Source organism: Sturnus vulgaris, chromosome 5, assembly GCF_052056855.1.
Source record: "Sturnus vulgaris isolate bStuVul1 chromosome 5, bStuVul1.hap1, whole genome shotgun sequence".
Classification (NCBI taxonomy): Eukaryota; Metazoa; Chordata; class Aves; order Passeriformes; family Sturnidae; genus Sturnus; species Sturnus vulgaris.
The window spans coordinates 36,932,842-36,957,605 of NC_142247.1; the positions used below are offsets into that span (position 1 = coordinate 36,932,842).

At 42.1% G+C, this 24,764-nt stretch overlaps 1 protein-coding gene across 1 annotated transcript in view; it reads right to left on the minus strand.

The window, feature by feature from the left end:
- The window catches only part of MET (MET proto-oncogene, receptor tyrosine kinase), a 90,311-nt gene extending 67,024 nt beyond the window's left edge, over positions 1 to 23,287 (minus strand). Inside the window, exons 1-2 of the mRNA XM_088165448.1 lie at positions 23,141 to 23,287; positions 2,176 to 3,390 (exon numbers count right to left, since the gene is read on the minus strand). Coding sequence (XP_088021574.1) covers positions 2,176 to 3,375 — 1,200 coding nt within the window. The 5' untranslated portion in view covers positions 3,376 to 3,390; positions 23,141 to 23,287. The remainder of the gene's footprint in view (positions 1 to 2,175; positions 3,391 to 23,140) is intronic.
- Positions 23,288 to 24,764: the final 1,477 nt, after the last annotated feature.

Consider the following 24,764-nt stretch of genomic DNA (forward strand, 5'->3'; position numbering starts at 1 on the left):
CCGTCCTTCACATTCCAACCTTTCAGGTCCACTTTACACACCAGAGAAAATCAGGTGTATAAAGGATGGTTGGAAAATTATTGCCAATCTTTTTGGCTAGTTGAAACCTGAAAAACCTCAAAGGACACTTTTTACTGGAGCCTTAATGAGTCCTCTGGAATAAGGCAAAGGAAATGGAATGGCAAAGCTTGACAGTCTTGATATTTCAGTGTCAAGCAAACAACCAGGACAAAAATTTCTGACTGCCTTTATGCCTTTTAAAAGAACCACAAGAAATCACAGAAACATTTTTCCTTTTATCAATTTAATGTAGCAGAAATCAGAGCTATGATGACATTTCTTGAAAATAGGCAACTATAATAAACATGTCAGCAGTACAAGACATTCATTCTGATATGCAAAGCAGCAGCAGACTCTGGAAAAGCTTTTGAAACACGAAAGTACTTCCCAGCATGTGAAAAACAGCAAATTATTCTGTCAATATTTTAATGGCATACTTCGCTTTGAAGAGATCACCTTATGAAATGTGTGTATAGGCAAGTGCAAAATGAGATAAGCTAAAGGCCATGAGCTTTAAAGACAGTCATCCACAAATCATATACCCCAGGAATATAGAATAAAATACTTTCAGAGAAGGACAATGGTTCTTTTTAAAAATGAATTGAAAAATGAAAAAGAAAAAAAAAAAAGAAAAAAGAGGATATTACTACCTGAAATGAAAAATTAGGACAGCAATAACACAGCGAAGAGAGATAAGCTACTGTGCTGAATGTTTGCTAACTTGTTTTTAGTTCCTGAAAATTGTCTGTCCCCCTCCCACAAAAAAAGGAATGAAATGCTGTGTCTGTTGGGGCTGCTGTATCAGCATCCACTGGCAATGCCCACATCTGTGAACACCTGGAGCCTGCTATAAGCAGTCATCCCCCAAATGCCAAGGCTGCTGTGCTTATGCTCAGACCACTTCAGATGCCCTCTGAGCACATTCCTGCTACTGGAGAGAAGCCAGAAGGTCTCTGCAATGGGCTCTTCTCCCCAGACTGGCCTGCCTCACCTCTGGCAGTGGGGAGCAGCCTTTCTCTTTGACAAATTAGACTCCCACCTCCAACCAGGCCATTGTGCCCACATCCTAAACTGATGCCCTGTGCTGAGGAGCTGTGTTGAAGAGGACACTGGTGATACCTGGGGTGGAGAAGGTCTGTGGCTCCCACTCTCACTTTGAGCTGTCCCAACAATGGGATATGATGGATACCATTCACCTCTAAATGCAAGTTGAGCTGTTGATCTGTCCTGACACAGACCTGAGCAGAGCCCCGTCACAGAGGCTCTGGCCCTCTGGTAGAAGACAGCATTCCGCCTCTGAGCTCCAAATCTCTTGTATTGGAGAAAGTTCTCCAAGTAGGATATTTAAGGGCCTGCTTCATAAGCAGGTGATTGAAAGGTCTAATGTTTCATATTCCAAAGTAACTAAGTACCAATTCCCAGGTTCTGTATTTCTTTTAAAAGACCTGAAACCAGCACAGACACTGGCCAGAAGGGAAAGGGAAAATTTCTGTGCTTCCTCTGCTCACAGTATTTCATATGGTTGGAGAGCAGCAACCTCCTTAAGTCACGGTGTACAGAAATGCAACCCTCCCACCCAAGACCACCTGAACCCTTGTTCAGATACAGATTTCACTGACACTTCTTTCATGCAGAAAACTGATGTCAGTCGGACTGTTTCTGCACCAAGCATGAGTAACTACATTACAATCTGTCTCTTCATGGCATATTCCAAACCAGCTCTTTCATTTTTTTCTGAGAAGGGCAGTGATTCAGCATTAACATACTTTTAAGTATGTGATGTTTTTCAGGGACTCTTCAGTGCACATGAATATGAATGTTTATGAATACTTTTTTAAATATTAAAAGAAATAACTGCCTAAATGTTCCATTTATCTGCATCATAGTTTCTCAAACAAAAAACCTATGTTTTTTAGCCCCATGAAGACCTCCTCAATTTTTATACTTAATTTACAGGAACTAATCCTTTTAGAGATAATCAACATCAATGCTAAGAAGTCTGCAATGATCAGGGACTTACATTTTGTAACTGAAACTGAAGGGATAGATACCTGGCAATGGAAAAGGCAAGAGAGAACAAACGTCCCAAAATGTAACAAATCAATTATCACTTACCCTGTTCAAGCAGTATTTGCTGTCTTTCCCATAAAAGTGTTGCAGACATTTCATGTTCTGCTTGTCAACAATCTTATTGAAGAACTCGTTGATGGTTCGCACAGAGACGGCACAGACAGCAGATCGGTTGGTTGGTTCAGAAGAGTCTGGTTTGCTTTGTGCAAAAACACCATAGAGGATATCATCATTGAGCCCAAGGCCCATTTCGTGTGCTAGAGCTGCTCCAGGCTTGCTTACGTAGGCAGCTTGCAAAATGTTGAATACCTCCTTTCGGATGGACCTCCTTCTTCGCTTTTCAGTAAAAATGCACTCAAGAGGCATTTCCATGTAGGAACGCATCTCTGAGTCTAAAGTGCAGAAGCGGATAATTCTAGTGTGAAAAGATTGCGAGTCAAGAGTTTCTCTCTGTACAGTCAAAAAGTAGACAAAGTGATCATTTTCAAAGGCATGGACATACTTAATGGGATACGAGTCACGGAACTGAGGGAGGATATCTATATAGGATTGATCTGTGAGAAACTCAAAACCGTCCTGTGTTTCTTTTAATCTTCTAACCGATATTGAATGCAGCACATGGGGATGTTGAAATGTAGATGTCACAGTATTTCCAACAAAGAAGTTGACAAACCTGTCTTTTTCGGTCACCAAAACTTTAGTTCCTAAAGTGCTAACAACACAGTCAGGACAGTTATCCGCTTCTCCATCTGCCTGGGGTGAGTACATGCAGTGCACCTCGCTTTCAATGTCAGCAGGGTTGTCAGGGTGAATGATGTGACGGTGGCAGATGCCTCCGGACACACTACCACAGCTAATGAGCTGGTCATCATAATAAGTTTCTAAAAGCAGTGCCATGTTGATGTTATCCTTCCATATGCTGTTAGATAAATTGGCTTTATCTCGGCAGTCTTCACATGGTGCACAGTCAGGGTTCTCCAAAACAGGCCCAGTCTTGTACACAGAAATGTTCTGCAGAGTTTCATTTAGTACGTAAATCTTATTGACTGCTCCAATATAAACATGATGTTTGTATAAAACTACATTCTGAATTGGTGTGTCTGCAATAAAGTTAGGAAGATCGTATTTTACACCAAGATTCATCTCTGATCTTTTAGCTGCTTCTTTGCATTGTCCATGACTCTTCTGCAGCAAGGCAAACAGGAATACGATAAACCCAGAGGCATATGCAGTAAAAGGCTTCATTGTCAGAGATCTAATCTGTCAAAATATATTTAATGGAAAAACTGGTTATATTTCATATAGTAAACTGTCAGTTTATCAGACAACAGAAATCCGTTTCTAGGCTGCATGTAGTAGCTGAACTATTTCAGTTTAAGAAGTGTTGCAATCTTGCTTAATGTCATAATAGTTGTGCTAGAAATGGTTACAATCACTGTTCTTTGTGGGTACCCATTTCACTGCCTTTAGAACAATTCACAGAAGGATTTTCTTATGATGAATTTCTCAAGACCACTCTGCATGTTGTAGAGCAGCAAAAAGAGGGGACTACTTCCACAATGGCATTAAAACATCTGACTGATACAGTTTAGAACAGGGTGGTGTACACAGCTGAAAGCAAAACTGCCTAGAACACTTAGGACACAATAGCACACAAAGCAGTTGGAGCACTTCAGTGTGTGGATATAAGATATAAGTTCTCAAGGGGCTAAACGGGTTCCTAGTACAGCTGATCAAAAGTAAGAAATACAAAAGACATGAAATAATGTGAAGATTTGAGCTGGAGCAGACTTATATTCTGTTGATATTTTTGATTAACCAAGGAAGAGACATTTCTCCACCAGACCAAAGGAAGAAACCCCTCTCCCTCTCCCTCTCCCTCTCCCTCTCCCTCTCCCTCTCCCTCTCCCTCTCCCTCTCCCTCTCCCTCTCCCTCTCTCCAGCTCCCCAAATCACTGTCTTTCATAAAGCCCCAGTTTGGAAAAAAGACTGTCTTTTTTCAGCCAGCCCTACTTCTTGGAATAGTCATTCTCCCTAGTGTTGACAAGGCTTTGTAATGTATTATTAGAATATTTTGTGCATCATGTGGTGCTTGGCATGTGCAAGCTTTATTTTAGGCCCTGTACCACAGCAGTAAGTCACTCTGGTGAGCCTTACAAGATACAGGCGTCTCGCTGTATTGTAAACAAAGGGCTATCAAGTGACCTACAGCCATTAACTGATGAAATCAAACCACCTAGCACTTCTCTCTTTTTTTCACTTCTCCACACAGTTGTTTGATGTGGCTTGAAAAACCGAAGGCAGATGACTTGTGTGATATTTCACCCCCTTGAAAGATCAATGAAATGAACTGTGGTTATGAGCGTTTCAGTGCAGTATCCACACTATGCCTTGTCACACCAGATATTTTCTGTCAACATCATGACACAGTTACTAAGCCAAATTTAGCTTCTTCATGGAGAAAACAATTATGCATTCTAACAGCAATATGATCGCATACTTTGGGAAAATCCCTCTAGTTTGACTATAGTTAGGCAATTGTTGCTAATCAAGAAATGCTTGTGACCACGGAGAGAATTTAAAATAGATGACCTTGAAAATTACAAACTAAATAATAGGAATCTGTACCAACTTTTTATTTCATTAGGACTTTATGCAAAATGAAAATGTGACTATACACCAGAGCTGTTTCTGCTGTGTATAAATCTAGTGTTTTCACTAGATTGGTTAAAACAATCCATCAATAATTCTTGTGGTGCTTTATTTCAGCATCCACTGAATTCTTTCTGTGGTTTACCTCTTTAATTACACAAAATAATAGGTTTTGGAAACTAATTGTTCTTCCTCCCTGTTATCTGATAAGAATCATGATCAAGAGTTGGGGATAAAAATCAGAAACACAGGCTATTTGCAAGTATTAGCTGGTAAAAACAAGTCACGCTTATAGTATTGAGACGTAAACATCTTCCTTCGAATCAGTAACATTTTTCTGATATTAATTAGTGATAACAGAATCCTGGAAACAAATCTAGCCTGGATTTACATTGAACTGGAAACTGTCTTCTGCAGGAAGCTGTGTTCTCATCTTCTGTAACATCCTGCTATCAAGAAATTCTTCCTGCTCTGTGCTGGGATGAGCTTTCAAAGTTTGCATAAAACATCCAGAAGTCAATATGATCCAAGAACAATTGTGTTGACATTGTGCCTGGCCAGTGCCAAGTGAAGGCCCCAGTACTGGGAGAAGTGGGAGCCTGGTCTGACTGCCTCTTTTCAACCAGCACTTCCACCCAAGAAACTGCTGAAATTGATGCATTCCTGCAGATTCACTTCTGATGAGTCTACATGTTCTGACAAATACCAGATTATGCAGAAAATTCCAAAAGTGCCCTGTTTCTGACACCAGGCAGAGGTAGGTATATCGTTTACTGCAATAAGTTTAAGCCCACTTAACAGAAGCAGCCCTGCAGTGGAGAGAAAAAGCAATGGGTGGGACAAGAGTTGTGTGAGGATGAGGCTGATTGACCACCAACACAAGAAAAAAAGATGGAAGGAAGGTTACTTGACAGGCACCTTATTTGTTGCAGTATACTCTGTGCTATGATCTGGTTTTAATGTTCTCAAATAGATTTCCCACCCAATATGTCCCTCAGCCTTCAGTTTACAATCCTCGTTATTCTTCCAGTGTCTGGAAAAGAGGATCCCTGGTTGTCCAACAACCAGTACCAGAGTGCACTGCAGGGGTATTTAGAGCCATAAATGCTATCTGATATATTCTTTCACTCCAACCATATTTTGAGATGTGAGACCAGTATCCTCAGATAGTCTGATCTGCCTTCACTCAGTAAAACATCACTGATTTCAGTCTGTGCTCTGGGACAAAAAATTCCACCTTAGACTCCTTTAGCAAGTGAGAATGGAATGGAAAATTTAGCAGTAAGAACAAAGGTGGGATTCAGTGTGATTTAAAGGATGGCAGAAATAATAGGTATTTTATTTTACCACTACAGAAAGGAAATATGAGCAATAAATGAAAACCAAGGAATCTTTACTCTTCTATTTGGGTCTCATCATAGTGCTTTGCTTTGTATACTTCTGAGATGTTTCAAGCATCCTCCCAGACAGAAATCTGCTGATTCCCACCTATGGGAAGCTTTGGTTTATGGGCAGCTCTTTAGGGAAGATGGCTCTCCACAGTCTGTGTCTCCAGCATAGTGTGAATCTTCTCTCAAGGTGCCTGGTATCAGAAGGAACATGCCCTACACTGAGACATTTATAGCTTAAGGAGAACATAGGAATCATGGCAAGAGTACTATGTACTTCACAGTCCTCACATCATATAAACTCTGCTGCTTCTTACTCAGAGTCTCATGACACTTGGTGTCTCTCTTCACGTGTATCTGGCCCAGGTTTTTTCGCTATTCCAACACTGCAACCTCCAGCACAGAGCTGCTCTTTTGTAACCTCCAGACCAGGTCACTGCAAATACACTTCACCTGAATACACCCTGAAGAAACAGAAAAATTTTGGTTTTTCTTTCCCCTCTTCAAAGGTCCAACAGCTCTCCTTAGCATACACTCAAATGTAATTTGTTGAACTTAAAGTTTTGATGAATTAGAACCATAATATAATAATAGAACCATACTTATGCTGTAGCTACAGGTCAAAGAACTAGCTGCAGACCATCAGCTGCAGAAAGAAAACAAGGAAACCTTTTGTTTCTCTACTTGGTTTGAATGATGGATGTGCTTCAATCTTTTGTGACCTTCCTGTGACACGTGTGTGTCCTTCATGTGCCTACAGATGACTTGTAAGCTTTGGCCTGCGATAGCCAGCAGTGAGCAATCGCTGTGCATGGATTATTCCTTTGTAAGAGATATTTTAAAAGCCACTGTCAAGATGTGCTCATTTTTCCATCCCTCATCAGATAGTAACCAGTAAAACTGATGAGAAAATAGATTTTGGTTAACCATTGCAAATGGTTGGTAATGATGTGTCATATTAGTGTGAGTGCTATGGTTGGTGCTTTGAGTGTTATTGTACCATTCACAGTTTCCCCATGGCAATCTTCTTCCTACAAGTTTCATTCCCTCTAATTATGACCTGGGTGATAATTTATAAATATTGAACATCATGTCTCTCCTTCACACTGTTTGTGACTGTACTGACAAGTCAGGCCTGGCCTTATTCTGGAATATGTTCAAGCTGGTATATGCAAGGAAGCCAGAAAACACAGCCATGCTTGTTTGCCTTTCCCTCATTTCAGAAAATTCGGTCCCATTTATCTCTAATCAGAAGCACTCCATGGATCTACACAAGCTCAGACAACATGCTGACATGAAAGCATTTTGTAGGTTGTTTGGTGCATCTCATTTTTCCCTGCTTCATTACAGAAAAGGAAATGACAGGGTCCTCTATCCCAAAGGGAGCGTGTTTGTACAAGAACATATTTAGTCCTCAGACAGGTCATTTTAGGTTAGGTAACAGCAGAGCCATGTTAATTCATGTTTCAAAATCTCTATTGTCAGCAAATGGTAGCCTTTTCCCCTCTTCAAAGTTGATAGTATGGTTTTACACTTTTTCCAGTGGGAGAGTACATCTTGTTACTTTGGTCCCTGACAGAGTTGAGGTGGCAAATTTATACAGAATAACCCTAGTGACTACTCCACCCTGAGACTTCAGTTTGCTTTGCTATTTTGGACTAAAATCTGTGCCAGTGCAGGACCGGATTCCCCGTGGTTCAGAGGCTGTGCCATGGAGAAAGCATCATCATTTAAGAGGACAGGAAAAATGAGAGGGAGTGATAACAGCTCCATTCATCCAAATTTAATCAGTTGCAAATCTGTCACAGCACTAGGATGAGCTTCAACAGATTAGGCTTACAATGGATGTGTCTTCATCAGACTTTTCAATTAACCAATTATATCTATACACAAGGTTGATTATATGTAAAACACTTAGTGAGAGTAACCTGTTTTCTAAGTTTAGAGGTAAAAAAACTGGGTTTTAAACCTGAACTGAGTTACCTTAAGACAACTGAGAGAGAACAAGGAAATTGAGTAAGTCAGCAGCAAACATACAAATTATCCCTGAATTGAATTCAAATGGCTAATCTGAGATAAAATTCACGTTCCTTTGTCTTCAGCACTATTTCAGCTCTAAGTTAGGTCACTCATCCTGACTAGGGTGGCAACATAATTTTTCCTACAGCATGGTATGCACTCTAGCACAATTCAGTTTTCCACTGTATAGAGTCAAAGAACTTATTAGCATTGATACAGGTCATAAATTAATTCACAGCAGAGGAGCTGGGAGGTTTCTATGCTATTCCAAGAGGTGTGTGTGCATGCAGATGGCTGATGGGGAAGAACTGCTGGGCAGAGCACAGTCTAGGCAATCGCTGGAGGATCTACCATTACTAAATCCTCTACATACACAGTGCAGTCATGTGTGTCAGAAGAAATTGCTTTCATTAGCTGGCTCATCTGATCTGTAAGCCTTTCCTTACAATATTCAAACATATAAAAGAAAGAATTTAAATTATCCCTGCATAAAACACACCCTTTAATATATACACATAGTCCATTACTGGGTCCAATATACCATTATAATACACAGCAACTATCAAAAGAAGCATTTTTGTTGTCTAGCACATTTATTTTTAACAGGCTTTAAATCACAAGAACACTAATCTAGCCTTTGCAGTAGAGAAAATGCTATCCTTACACTCATTTGGCATTTTCTGGAGGTGTCCTGCAGTGCAGTAGTGTGTATTATTTGAAACTTGCTTCAGAACTCAACATCCTAAAGCCAACTCATGTCATGGGTCTCTAGCACAACTGGATTTATTTAATCATCTTTTTGTTGTGATGGGCTACAATGACCCTTCTGGTTCTTTTGTAATGAACCTCAGCAAACACTCACTGATATATTACAAATGTGTGGAACAGATCAAGAGCTATATAGTGCTCAAAAAGATTAATTTAATAGGTGGAATACAGCATTTCTTGCAACTGAGAGAAATTTCTCATGTGAGGGAGTAGTACTCATTTTAAGGGCTGAGGAACCAATTCCACAAAGAACACGGACTAGAAATTCAAAATAGAATAACTGAAAACCAGGAAGGAAATACCCCAAATAAGGTAGAACCTTCACTGTTTCTTCATGCTTACATTTGCAGAGAGATTTGGATCTTTAAATAGAACAGGACAGCTTTCCACACCTGGATGATAAGGATGGAAGGATTTAAAAAACCAAAAACATTGTATTGTTTAGCAGTAACAGGAAAATAGAAAGCAAACTTTGAACAACACAATTGTTCCATCCTGTTAATCTGAAATGCAAGTCAGCAATTGAGGAACTTCAGTAAGAAAACAAATGTGATGTTACTGTGGCTCTTTACCACTACAATTGAAGTAAAATAAACCCAGTTCTAGCACAGACTTAAGCTCGGTATCTGCAGCAAATAATTCAGCCTGACAACTGACATATGAACATCTTACTCAGTCCAAAGGTTCAGTACAAGTAGAAAAAGATCTATGTGTGTGTGAGTGGAGTAACATGCCATGCTTGGTATAGTACATGTCATGACTAATAACACAAGGCTATGTTGATCTTCTGGCTCAGGCTGGTGCATATGGAGATATTTGGGGGTCACTTCAAATTTTTTCATGTTTGAAAACAGACTAATTCATCTCTTATCTATTTCACCACATATGCAAAGCAAAGGCCTGAATCAACTTCTAGTGAGTTGAGATAAAGGCAGATATGCCCTGGTGGACTGAGGAAATCATGCAAGCTCAGGTGAAGATCCACGTCTTTGTTTCTGGTGTGATCAAAACACCTTATCGTAGAAGAAAGCAACTTGCTTTCCTGAGTTGATCCTGTTGATCAACTTTTTGCATGAGTCTGAACATTTTGTGGTTATCTGTACTGAATGGGGACAGTGCAATTTCCCTGGAATGTTGTTCCTCCTTTTGTAAAGAGGCAAGTTGGCAAACCTGGCTGCAATCAGTTTTAGCTCAATTCCCTCAACTAGTCTCAGCACTTAGATTTGCTACTTTATGTTTTATGGTTATAACATCTATCTACCTGAATTCTTGTATTGAAATGCAGAGCATATTTTGGAAGCCTTTCCTGTCTTGTAAAGCTAACAGCCTTCCATACTGTGATAATTAAAGGAATGGCATGGGTCATAAAAATGAAAAAGATTAAAAGGCAGATAGTCATGAGTAACCAAGACAGCATACAGATTTGATCTGAATGTTCTAACAGCAATTATGAATGATCTTGATGCAGGACATTTCCTGCAGTTTAATTGTCATTTGCTGCTAATGGTTCTTAGGAGTCCCTGAGATAATAACTCTTCACAGATAAACATTTATCTCTTAAAAAAAAAAAAAAAGTTCTATATATCAATAGATACAGATGGTAAAGTATATTATAGGATATATGGCAACTCTACCAAAATAGTGATGACAAGGTATATTTTATTAGAATGGTACCAATTGATCTACAAGCCCACCAAATTACCAAGTTTCCTTTTAATGTCATAGTAAATATAATAATATCAGCAACTAAAACCCAAGAAGTCCCTGAATTCTTCCAAGGTGTGGTACAAATACCTAGGATACTAAGCAAAAGAAATTGTGCTGGCTCCCTTCTTTCCTCTGAAAGAGCTGGCAGGACTGTGTCAGGCAGTGTCTTTCTGCTTGGTGGGCACACATAAAGCATGCCACTGTGTCCCATGACTTCACCCTCTTCCCCAAGAGCCACAAGGCAAATTAGCAACACAACTTATGGTCAAGGATTTCCAAAAGGTTGCTGATGCCTTTGCTTGATACACAGCTTGTCAAGCTGAGATGTCACGGTCAAACTGTGCAGGGTCCCAGCAAGATCAGCACATCTGTACGAGTGAGCTGGGCTCACAGATTTGGAGAACTGGCCCAAAGGCTGGAATGAGACCCTCAGCTCTCCTTTACTCAGCCTGCTGGGGGTAGCTTACCCAGGGAAAGGAAAAACCAAGAAAAAGCTTTGCTTATGGGCCTGTGTCAGCACTGTACAGAGGACTTTAAGTTGCCTCCAAGTCATGTCTTTGCTTCTAGAAACTTTTGTGGGGCTGCTGAACTGGTCTGGCCTGGCACAGTGCATTAGGCTGCTACTGTGTTGGGCTGATATTGTGCTTTGTCTGCACGTATATTTAGTGTTGGAAAGCAGACTGCACTCCTTCCATGCTCAAGCAGGCTTCACAACGTATAACCATGATTGTGTAACGCTGTGTTTGAGATAATCAGCCCTGCCAAACACAAACCACCTCTATGCAAAGCTTTGGTGGTCTTTGCCCCAAGTGCAAATGTGGTGTAAACACTCAAAACAGCTACAAACAAAACTGAATTGGCTGTGTTCGTAAATTTGCTAGTGGAAGCAATGGGGTCTTTATTTATGCCTCAGCTTCATACATTATCTGATACCAAAGTTAATAACCTGATGGTCTACTTAGCTTCATAGCAGCTTTTTGATAATCAAACAGGAACAATGTCAAGGATAGTGTTCATTTCCCATCTGTGTTTGGTTAGGAGGTTATGACCTTTTCTTTTTAATGCTGACCTCGCTTTTGTCACTGTAAGTTTATGTTATTGCAGTGCACTTTAACTGATGCCCTACTTTCACTCAGTTTAGAAACAGAGTTAATGACAACTCATTGGCATGACTGCTGCCTTGCTGTGAACCTGTGATTCATGATTGCCTTCCAAGGACTTTACGGTATTGGCGTTCATAAATCCCCAAATGGCCTGGGACCAACCTATCTGACATCCTGGCTCTCACCAGAGGCAACAGTGTCACAGCTGCAATCAGGAGAGAGTGGCTGATCTGCAGCAGCCTCAGCTCCCTTTTTTTTGGCAGATGTCCCTCAGCAAGGGTCTGTCAGCCACAGTTTTTATTTTGAAATATTGTGTTGACCTTCCAAAGATGCTGAAAAGCTCAATAGTTTGAAGAAGGAGTTCAGGGATGGCTGAGCAGTCTGAGTTTTTTCATGCTAATGGGATCTTTTCTTGTGTGTTTGTTTCTGAAAGGATTTTTAAGCTGGTTCATTTACTTTCTTTCATCCTGTCCTCTCCCCTCATTTGGAGAGACCTAGGAAGCTTAAACGTGCAACTGTTGCTCTTCAGAGGTTCTCATTTATACCAGGCCCAGAATGAGGTTTTTGGACTTCTTCAGACTGTGGAATGCTTCCTTTGGAAATCTGGAGCCAGATTCAAGGAGTCTGTGAGATAAGCGAAGAGGCTGTTTCCAAACTTGAGAGGGTATTTACCCTTCTCATAGGAGTGAAATGAGGATAATGAATCCATTCTTACAAAACACCTCCAAAACACAAAAGGCTTAGTGCTGGTGTTTACTACAGGCATAGCACAGAAAGGCTGAGCTGTAGGGTGGTGCATGTAATAAAGGGACTGATTTAAAACCATGGTCCTCATCCCTGCATGAACAGGCTGGCCAGAAGTATAAATCTGGGACTAGGGCTTGGCTCTGCTGCTTTTGCCCCCTGCCCTCTCTCTGCAGCTCCTGCCTGCGCTCTCCTGCCCTTTTGCCATGAGATCCAGCAATCCACCACCCCATGGCCATTCCTCACTCTCCTCCTCCTCTTCCTGTCCTGGTGGGAAGATGCAGATAGTGGAATGTGAGTCCTCCTAGGCAAAGCTGTCCTGATGCTTTGGAGCCAAGCCAGCTGGGATGAAGAGAGGGGATGGTGTGTGGTGCTGGAGGCTGCCTGTCAGCAGCAGGACCAGTGCCTGGCTCCGTCCTGTCTGGGCACTGCAAAGGAGCTTGGCTGGGAGCTGTAACCCAGCCAGGACTGAGAGTCTCTTACTGCTCTGTCCTCTCTGCCAGAACTCCAGCTCAGGTGAGATCCAAGGAATATTCAGTATAAAATGCAGACACTGGTTAATCTAAGCACCTGAGAGCTTTGTGGCCAGTGAGTGTTAGCTTTTTAGATTCCTTTATTGGACTTGTGCCCTGAACTCACTCTAAACCTCATTTTAGATGCCAAAGCAGCCTCTCTGGATCTTCCCCATAATATTAAGCTTGGTCAGTTTATCCAAAAGGAAAATAAAATGGCAGTGGTAAAATTGGAAATTGGTCAGTCAATGTATGTTTTTAATTTAAGATTTTATAGTGAAACAATTGCTCCTGAGCATGATGTTTTTACTAAACAGTTGATATTTAATTCAGTATTTTGGGCACTGAACAAAGGTCACTGTCATTTAGCAGGAAGATTTTCTTTTACATCCCTGCTCCTACTAAAAATTTTCAAATTATAATGTATTACTTATTAGCACCATGTATGTTCTGTTCAGACAAAAAATATGGACTACTTGTGATTAATAATCACTCATGCATTTTAAATTTGAACAAGGTACAGGAGGACAGATCTCAACTCTTATGCACCTGGGTTTCACAAAAAAGCCTGGTTTTGGACCTAAGCTAGGTCAGGATAAGCTACATTCCTTCACTGTGAAGCCATCATCTTTTCCAAGACTTGACTCCACAGTCTCTATGCAAACATTACTCTCATTGATTCCTGTGATAGTTGAGCTGACTAAGGACTAGAGAATAGGGTGCTTAAAAGAGTCTGAAAGACAGAAGATCTGTGGCAGTGACAGAATCTCAATATTACCTCATTTAAAATGAGCAATAGATGATACAGGGTAAATACTGAGATGACGAAGCTGTATCAGGAATGACAGGTGCAGCAGAGTAAATCTTTAAAATCTTATATATTGTTAATGAAGATAATAATTACTCTTACAGAAAGGCTGAATTAACCAACGCTGCATTTCTAAGTAACTAGCTAATGGACACAGGCATTATCTTTCCATAAGTCTTTGAAATCCCTATAAACCATGAGTAGTCAAATATTTGACTGATGGGATTTTACCCCTGTTAATAGCATGTGATGGTAGTCTCGGTAAATAACATAACTTTAGATTTCCCTCTTACAGCTGGGGAAGGGGTACTTTCTTATTTTTAAACCACCTCTTATTACTCCCTGCTGCTTCCTGAAAGGCTTTTTGTACTGTGAAAACAATTCACTGGTTGTTACCTTATTTTTGTGCCCTGCAGGGGATTTTGGGTGCACATACTCTGCTCAGATAAGCAGAGACCTCTCCCACTGCAGTCAGGGGAACTTTTAAGCCATTCCTGCTTACCTGCAGACAGACGTTGGCCCAGTTTGTGTTTCACTTACAAAACAATTGTGGCATTATTTGCATAGAAGAAGTTCTTTCAAAGCATGTTATATGAAAACTTCTCAATTTGAAAACAAACAAACAAAAACACAACTTAGCCATCTTCAGGAAGCAGCAAAGCTGTCTCTGAGCTCTACCCCAGCTGATTTTATCATGGCAGCTTACATCTGAAGAAGAACAAATACAAACTTATTTTTGTAAACATTTTTTCAGAAGGAAGGAAAGAAAACTCCACAGAACTGGAAAATAGGCCTTCTAACTGAAAATGACCACACAAGGTATTTTCCCTTTTTTTAGCTCTGCATGAAAATCATGGGCTTCAGTTCTGCAATTAGAATGTTGCTAATGATTATTGTGATTTCATGTATGCTTGTGCTGACTTTAATCACCTTCTGTCTGGCTCTCACCTTCTTCAACTTCCATTAGCATGTTCTGCATTCAGAACACCTGCTCTCATGTAGCCTTCCATAGTCAACCAGAAAAAAAAAAAAAGGTGACTGTTGTTGTTTAGGTCTTTTAGAATATAACCAGGAGAAGGAGAGAATAATCCCTTTCTCAGAAATGGACTTGCCTTGCAATCCCTCTCTTTTGTATACATAAGGTCAGGATAAAAAGGACAAAATCAAATGGAATCTGATAGAAATAATAACTGAATTATATGGGATTTAATGGAAGGTAAAATGTATTGAGATTTTAACATGCACTTCTGAAGCACAAACAGATTGAATATTAAACTTTATAGGATAACTCAGAAACTTATAGTAAGGTTTCCATACTAGATTGAATAGAATTTTCCCATCCCATGGAAAATTATGGTGGAGAGCTGACAAGGTCTTGAAAATGTCACAGGAGAGGACATTCCCAGAAAAGGAGCTATTTAATCTTCTGAGGAGGGAAAAGGACACAGTGAAATTTTGCCACCATGTCATGTACTCTTTGTTTGTAAGGCCGGTGTTTGCAATACCAGGAAAAACAGACATTTGGGAATTTCAGATTCTGACTACAATAGGCTTAATAAACCCTAAATACTAGGAAATTAAGAAATCAAAGTAAAGCATAAAGACAGTGCACATCTGGGTCCTCTGTCTGCTTTCAGCTCTTGCATAGTTTCCACTGAAGGTGACAGAATTTACACCCTGATTTTAAAGGCACCTATATCCTGGCTGGGGAAACACCTCCATTCACTATTTGGAAGTGCTGCAAACACACATAGTGATGGAACTCCTTATCATACAGCACTCCATCCTCAAACTCCTATAGGAAGGCAAAAGCAAAGTGTTCAAGGTTTTCCTTCACCAAAGTTAAGTTTTCCTTCATCAGAAGAGTTAAACAACAGTTAAGATATTTCCAATCATCTGTTGCAAGCTAAACTGCATCTTCAAACATGAACAACATTTTTCACTCATCTAAATGGATGGTAAATACATTTTTTAGGGTGAAATTTGGATTAGTTTCTCTGATGCAGAAGTGCTTTATCACACAGGGAGCTCCATATTGGCTCACTGCTTACTGGAGCCCATTACTGTTTGCATTCTACTTACTCTTTAAACGATTATTAATATTGCAATTGTATTTTTTTTTACTTCAGCTTTGGGCATTTGTAAGAATGATATCAAGTACTGAGTATTAACAAGAAACATTTTCCCTCTAATCCAAAGAGCAAAAGCAATAAACCTAAAGAGTTTAAGGAAAGGTTTTATAGGACAGTTATATATAACATGTAAAATTAGTACCCCCTCTCTAGAAGTAGACGGGAAAACAGCATAAAGAAAATCAGAACTAAAGTAATTAATTTAACATCTTCAGTGACAACAGGAGAGGGTAATCAATCAACTTTTAACATTAATTCAGCTACTAACACCTCTCACTGTCTTCAGCAAAGCTGCCTCGCTCTCTTTTATCCTACTTTCTCAGACCTAACAGAATCTGATATATTTGGACGAGAATATACATGAAAGTATATAATAATACCCATATAATAACACCCATAACAGATATCAGGATAAATAGCAGCAGATAAAAGGATATATAATTCCCATAATAGAAATCCTAATACAATTTTGAATGCAGAACCATCTCGAAGATAGAGAGCAACCCAAACCTGAGTTACCCCAGCATATAACTAACCAAGACAAATGAAGCTTGTGGAGTTATTTCAGTTTCTTCTCTTCCAATCATGCTTTGGGACAATCCCCAGATTTGCGACTTTTCTCTGGGAAAAGTCTCTCTCTTTTCTCTCATTCTTGGAATGCTAGGCTTACTTGGAAACTTGCTGCTTTTATCCTCACAGGATCATTCATGATGTGGGTATGTAGGGGGGAAGAAGCAAACTGCAATGTCATAACAAATATCTCTGATGGTCCTAAAATTCTCGTGATTTGGTTTGGGTCAACTAATCCAAAATGCACTCTTACTCGTTATACAGCTAAAGACAAAACAATAAAAAGTCATGTATGTCTCTAGGCATTCACATGGCACAACAGACCTCTATCAAGGTTGAAATCTCACTAGCTAGATTAGTTTCAAAACAAAGTAAAAGAAATGTGAGGCTCAGCATGCAACTCAAACAAACTAAAAAATAAAGAAACAAAAGAAGCATTATGTTAAGAAACATTAAATAAGTAAGTTTGGAATTCTAACTGTAGATGATAATTGTTTTCATCTAACTCATTTAACATGCTCAGAAAGGATTTGTTTCCACAAAATTTAGATGAAAATAGATAGCTCCTGCAAGACTTAACAATTTGTACAACTATTAATGAGAAAAATTTTATGTCGAAAAAGAGACATCAACCTCCTATTAAAGTCAAAGAAGAGGAAATCCATTTTTCAAATATGGTGAAGACACACACAAAAGCAGAGCTAAATTCACTGTCCATGAAAAGCCAGTGGCAAAACTCCCAGGGACAACCATGAGGCCACAGTCCTGCTCAGGGTTCTTACCAGAAGAGCAGCACAACCACAAAAACAGGTAAAAAAAGCCGGTTTCCTAAGACCCACACGTGTAGCTGCAGGCCTGAGTGTTTGCAGTGGGTGATAAAGGGACTGGAATTCAGCTGAGGGGATGTTCTGCCAGATGTGGGCAGGGTAGCAGCCGGCAAAGCTGGGGCTGGGTGTGGACATCCCACACCAGGGCCATGTGGCTCTCAGCCCTGACAAATGCTCAGTGTAATCAGTCCATTAGTCCAGGTTTCTCCTAGTCCCAGACAGTTGTTTAAAATGAGCATTATTTGAAGCAAACCAGAAACCTTAACACTGTATTTCATAAATAACTGTAACTTTACTGCATAAATTCATGGTGGTCCAGCCTTGTTACTACTGTAGGCAAAATGCCTTTCTGTGTCTCACCACCTCTCCCCTCTGAAGGAGGCTCAGCCATGGCAGGTAGGGTGCAAAGGCATGCCACAATGTCACAAATCTACACACCACAGATACCAAGAGGCAAGAGTACTATATATGCTATATTTTTTGGTCACCTGCCCATATCTAAACAGCTGAAAACCCTTCGGGTATTACTTGCCATCCTCCTGCAGTAGGGCTACCACCTGGAGGCCACCTGCTGGCCTGCTCTTTCTAAAGAGAAGCAGAAAACTTGAATGTGACTGAATGACTCTTCAGTCACAACCAAAGCTACAATTCTATCCATTTTATTAAAAAAATTATACATTTGGCAAATTTCATATCGTTATGCTGAAAGAAAATCTGGCTGAAGCAAAAAGCTTCCTGTGTGGGAAGTGAACAACTTACATTGTATAACATTTTCAATAAAAATTAATTACTCATTGCCTAAATCGAGCTGTCTTTATAAGTGTGCCTGCTCAATTAACTGAGTCTGCTTGTAGAAGTGTAACTGAGAGGTCCCTGTGCTTCATCATTAACTCCAGCGCCATGCTATTTTGAAAATAAAAGACCTGTATCCTGTCCAAAAAATAAACTCTGGAGGTGACTTGCCATGTTGCCATTTTGGATTACAAAAAAATACTCAGCCAACACACAGGGGAAGGCTTAATTCCAGCAAACACACACATAAACAGGAAACCTCTCTCCAGTCAGAAGGTATTTTTCCTTCGTACAATGGGGTTCAAAGATGTGTCATCATATAGTTTAAAACAATTACTAAGGAACCTTACCATTTCCAATAGTTTAGGAATAGAGCTGGCTTCCACAGTTGAAAGCCTGTCTGAACTTGCATGGGAAGCACACAAACACTAACAAATATATGCTGGCTTAGGCCAGTGCAGAATTTTTAATCAATAAGCATGTCAAGCTGGGGGACAGGGAGGGGAGGGAATCAATTTTCAGAAGGCAAATGGTAACAACTGTAGATTTAATCAAATTGCAGATGCAATCCCTTACTATTCTCAATATTTTTGAAAGAAAGTAGCTCCATGGCAAAGAATGAATTTCAATAAATGTCACATATTTAGGTTTATTGCTGAACTTTTAAATATATAAAGTTAGGTCACTGATCCTTCACAGAAATGATAACCATACATGTCAAAAATATTCTGATACTGTTTAGCTGGATAAACATCAAAATGAAGGAACTGCAGGAAAGGAAAGCACCTTACATAAAAAATTGTTATTTCTGTATGACTACAGGAAAATAAGATATGCCAGTGTGACCCTTCAATGTGAGGCTAAAGCTGCAACGTACACAACAAAGTGGATAGCTATCAAATACCATGGTGATGGCCATGGTGTGAACACTTGAGCAAAATGAAAATCTTCTGAAAGCATTTGGCAATTTTCCTTCCACATGCATTTGCAACCAAATTTATCATGAATCCAAGCAAGAACCTTTTGATGTCTTCCATACAAAAGGACAACTGCGTGTTCATTTTTTTGGGACAAGCAGAAGTAACTATCAGAGCTGTAGGATGCACAAAAAAAAGCATTTTGTTTAAGAATTTTGAGCTTATTAAACTCCAAAGCATTGCAGAAACTCTTCTGTTATTGACAACTGCTTGAAAAATTAAATGTTCTGGAGCACTTGCTTCCCTGGAGACTGGCGTGCTGGGAGGAGAGGCAGAGGAGAGCTTTCAGACCATTCACTGCTTCTGTTGCACCACATGCACTCTTGTGCCTGGCTTATGTACACAGCCTCTCCTTAAAATACAAGCACTATAAAATTCTTAAAATTTGAGGGCTATAAGCCCCTCAAATTATTTGTCTCCACTTCTGCTTTCCACTCTCATATTTGGTATACTCAATTGCAACTAATTCAATGAAAGGCCATCTGAGCCAAGGGGACTCAGTCACCATCCAGCCACATCAAGTGACTGAAAAAGATCACAGCGTGACTAAAAAGTCCCAGAACAGATCAAAAACCATAGCAAGCTACTTGGGAACACTGTTTACTTCAAAGGAGTTATATCCTGGACTAATGTGGTCTGATAACTTTACCTCTCTTTTCTTTTTCTAATGTTTAAAATAGAAGGAAAAAATACTTTATCTACTTGTACAACATCATAGTTTTCCTCAAGGCAAATAGCTTGGCAATTTGCTAGATTTGTTAATGCTAGAGGAAACAAGTTAGCACACATACCATGTGTTTGAATGCCTTTGGAAATTAGATTGAAACACTGATTTGATTTCCTAAAAGGTATCTTAAACAAGGCAAGGTTAGAGATTTGGAGAGTAATGAGAATTTGTGTGACTTCAAACAGCTCTACATAAAACAGACCTGATATTCTGGGGGGAAAAAGGTCACCTAATTATTCGTTTCCTGAAGGCCCTGTCTATACTACATTTCCCCTGGGTAAGGAAACTGATTTAAAAATGGCTTCTGCTAACATGTTTGCATCAGTCGCTATGTATGAGACAGAGATTTTTAAAGCCACTGCCAAGAAAAACACAACATTTTTGTAAGAGAACAACAGAAACCTCCTTATCTTGGCTTTAGCAAAAAGATGCCATCCTCAGAGTCCTGCATGGATCTGTGGCCCTGCCTCCTTGGTGAAGGCATGCTGCTTGGGGCAATGTGGCATGACCACCACTGGTGTGTTGCACAGGTTTAATAACCAAATACAACCTTTGCATAGGAAGCAAAATCACCAATGGTGGCCACAGCAGATAAGACGCACAGGTTGATGGCTCGTCTGAGGGCAACTGCCTAATGAAACATGAAGTTTGCCACCAGCCCAAAGGACAGACAACAGGGTAGCAACAGGGAGGTAGAAAGCCCGGACATAAGGGTTTCACAGGAACCCACCATAAAGGTGGTGTTGCCACCCAAAATCTTAGGAAGGTGTGTGTGAATTTTCACACACTACATACATTCCTTCTGCTTTGCACTACACAGATCCTTGTAACTCCCTACTGCATTTTGTGTTTCTGTAGTTTCAGAGAATGCTGTTCAGCTACCCTATCCCCTTCTTGTTCAAGAAATGATGTGTAGTGCTGAAAGAGCCCAAGCAGGATTTCCCTTACACTAGCTATTTCACAAACACAGATGGAGATGCAGGACCTCTCCTTGTTTTCTGCCTGAAGCAAATGAAGTCTAGACACATCCCCACCACAAAGCAATCGTGGCACAAAGCAGATCACCCAGTGCTCTGTGACTCCCACTGCTGCAGCTCTGGCTCTCTGGCTACCCCAGCACAGCATGCTGCCGGCATCAGGTTCCCTTTGTGGCTGCAAAGACAAGACTGCTGCTCTTGCACTGCAGCCAGCTGTGCCAGTTAGTCTCTGGAGTTCTGGAAGCCAGGTTTGGGAGGCAGCAGGCTTTGAATTTCTCATCTGAGTTGAAAAATACAGAGCAGGCATTTGCAGATCATAAAGAATAACAGTAGGTGGGTTGCCCCCTTTGATTGCACTGGACAAGCAAGAAGATGTTACAGGTCATCAGCTAAAGTACCAGAAAACGGTAAATGCAGAATCATGATGGGAAAGGCAGTCCTGGGAAGACAACACTTGCTACTTAGTTTTGCATTCATGAGCTTTTCATTGAACCTCTGCTGAATTTTGGCTTTCTGGCCACCTTGCTGACCCAGTGAGCTCCCATCCATCTATGGCTGCACTGTCATCTACACTTGAGCAAATAACACCTCTATGAACCCCTCTCCAGCCACAACATGGGCACTTTAGTTTACCAATAAAGAACTGCTATGCAGTGGTTAACCTCTGAAGGAAAAAAAAAAAAAAAAAAAAAAAAAAAAAAAAAAAAAAGAGAAAGAAGAGGAAAAAAGGGGGAGGAAGGGAGAAAAAAGAGAAAATCCTTATAGGATAATAAGGACAATTCATTCCCTCCCCACGAAAAAGGCGCAGAACTTGACTCTCTCTTCTGTAAATAACGAGATGAATGTTTTACAAAATATCCCAGTTTCCAAATGATTCCGTTTGTATTAGAAGACAGAAAAAGTATCATACAGTGCTGAAGAAGGATTAGGGCACAAAGAACAAGGAATACAGTCATTCTCCAAGTTACTCTGTTTTCAACATGCAGCTCCTGCCAAAGGCTAGCTTTTTGCTCTCGCAGTGTATGATCTGTAAACATTTAACCAGCTCTCTGAGAAGCATGTGAGACACTTTATCTTGCCTGATTATGAATCCAAACCTCTCACATCTAAAATAAAAAGACAACAAAAAAGAGACACTATCCTCTTTTTGCAGCTGGACAATGAAAAAAGCACCTGTGGGATGAAAGCAAATGAACCACCACACAGGGCATAGGTTCTTTAGGAAAAGCATGCACTGCAGCTTGAATAAACCTCCTACAGGTTGCAAATGCACAGTTTGTTAAACAACACTGGTATTTGATTATTAATCCCTACTGATGTATGTGCAAAACTTCCAATTTCTAAGGAGTGCATTCAGTACTTATAAAGCCTAAGACCACATAATTTAATGCTGACATGGAAACAGTGTTGGAATGCCATTATATGAGCCCTTTGCGATTTGTTTACCGTTCGAAGCAAATTTTGCTTTTAAAAATGGAAAGAAAAAACCAACGCAACAACAGAAAAAGCCATACCGCAAGGAAAACTGTGAACGCCGCGCAACCATAAAGTACACATCCCCAACTTGGGGAATCCCGCGGGCTCACCCTGCGCCTCACGGAAGGCGGTCGGACCGGCCACCACAAACGCGGAGCCACCGTCTCCGAGTTGGGACTTCCAGGCTGCACTGCCGGACGCTGCCCCGCGGCGCGCTCCTGCCGCGCCCGCAGAGCGGCAGCGGGAAGGGGCGGGAGGGGCAGCGGCTCAGGCTGCGGCCAAGGGGCCGCTACCGACAGCATCCCGGGAAGCACTGCCCGCCTGCCCGGGAAGCGCTGCCCGCCCTGTCCTACCCCGCCCGCGGCAGCGGAGTCGCGGGCGGACCCGGGTCCCAGCGCCCTGCGGAGCCCGGCCGGGGCCGGGGCGAGCCGGCAGCCCCGCACCGCTATCACCTGCCCCCGCGGCGCCCGGCCCGCCCCGGCAGAGCGCTGCCGCGCTCCCGCGAAGTTCCCGGGCGGGGCACAGCGCGGCACCGTGCCGCTGCCCGTCCTCGCCCGCTCCCGGCTCATCTTGCTCCCCGCGTCCCCCCACGGGTGCCGGTCCTTACCGGAGCGGAGCGGGCAGAGCCGGAGGGGCGAGCGCTGCACCCCGGCGGGCTGGGCTGGGCTGGCTCGGCGGTCCTGGCCCGGCAGCCGGCCCAGCCCGGGCGGGCGGGGCGGAGCGGGGCGCAGCCCGACGCACCTCCGCGGCCCCGCGCCGCTCCCCTCCGCCCGCAGGCTCAGGCTGGCCCCGGCCCCGACCCCGGCCCCAGCCCCGCGCTGCTCTCCCTACCTGAGGGCGGCAGGGGCTGCAGCCCCGGCGGGCAGGGGCGTCCCTCCCTCCCGCACGGCACCTGGGCTGCGGGGCGGCTCTCCGCGCCCTTCCCTCAGGCGCCTCCGCCGCGCTGGTGGCGGCTCCCAGCGGTAAATCAGCCGGTCCCCGCGCTCCCTCCGCCCCTCCGGCGCGGTCCTGACCTGCCTGTGACTCACCACATCGCAGGAGCCCGGGTGCGCGGTGGGGGGAAGGAGGGAGGGGGGGCCTCCTTCTCTCGCTCCCCTTCCCCTCCTTTTTTCCCTTCGTCGCTCCCGGCCAGGCGGCCCCAGCCCGGGGCAGGAGGGATAGCTGTCACTCCCCAGATGGAGAGAGCCAGGAGGGGACCCTTGCTGGACCTTATCCTGCACCTCGGCGTTTTCAGGCCAAGTGGGTACCGGCGGTGTCAGGCACAGTCTCCCTCCTCACTCCCAGCCGCTGAGCACCCACCATCAGGTGTCAGTGCCTGACTGATGCTAAAGCCTAAACCCTGAGAGGTTAAGATATGGACACCCCTAGGCTTCTCCCCAGACTGCCCCACGCTGTGTAGTAGGGAACAAATTTAGCCCATATTGCATTATCATGGTGTCAGTGCTGACTGTGCTTTAAATGTCTATCCTCATGTAATTCAAGTAAATGACCTCAATTTATATCGACTGTCAAGTAGCTGTCTCCCCCCTTTGTGCTTTGTGCTTCCTACAGGGTACTAAACTGCACAGGTTGGGGTTTCTCCCTCACAAGGTTTGCAAAGCAGATGATGACTTCATCTTTCAGAGGTGCTGAGAAACTGAGTCACTCAGTAATACTGCCTGTGCAATGTACACTTGTGGAGCTGCCGAGAGATTGCAAGTCTCAACACTGGGGCATGCAGCAAAGGATCCATCTTTTTTTCTGGTAACGAGTTTCAGCAGCTACTGATTTAAACCAGATTTTAAGTGAAAGGCTCCATATTCCAATAGAAGTTACTGCAGACATCTATTTTCCCTTTGCTTGCTTCCTTTTTTGGCCCCATCTCTGCTCCCCTTAATCATACCATTTAAACCAATGAATGTTTTTCATGAGTGAAGTACAAGGAACTGTAAAAAACACTGCCCAGTTTCATGATTAACCATGGGAAAAATGTCAGACCTTACATCAAAACTTTCTGTAAGGAAAATTAAATATTGTAAGTATTTGTTTTAGGCCTTGGATGTCACCATGATGTGTACAAAGCTGTACATCAGAGCAAAATGTTTTAAAAAAGCAGTTAGCCAGCATTCTGCTAGTCTTCACCACTTTCTCAATTTATTGGTCTCCCCTTTCCTATGGACTTGCTGGCACTAGTGATAAAGACATCTGATCTAGCTATAAGCTGATTCTGTGCAAAACCAGATGTGTGATTGAGGGCAGCCTGCCGCTGGCTTGCCCTTGAGAGGAAGGTGTAACTGCAGTGAGGTTTCTCCTCAGTCTCTTCTTCTCCAGGCTGAACAGACCTCAGCCACTCCTCATATGTCTTCCTCTCAAGGCCCTTCACCATCTTTGTAGCCCTCCTTTGGATGCTCTCTAGTAGCTTTATATTTTCCTTACATTGTGGCACCCAAAACTGCCTCCAGCACTGGAGGTGAGA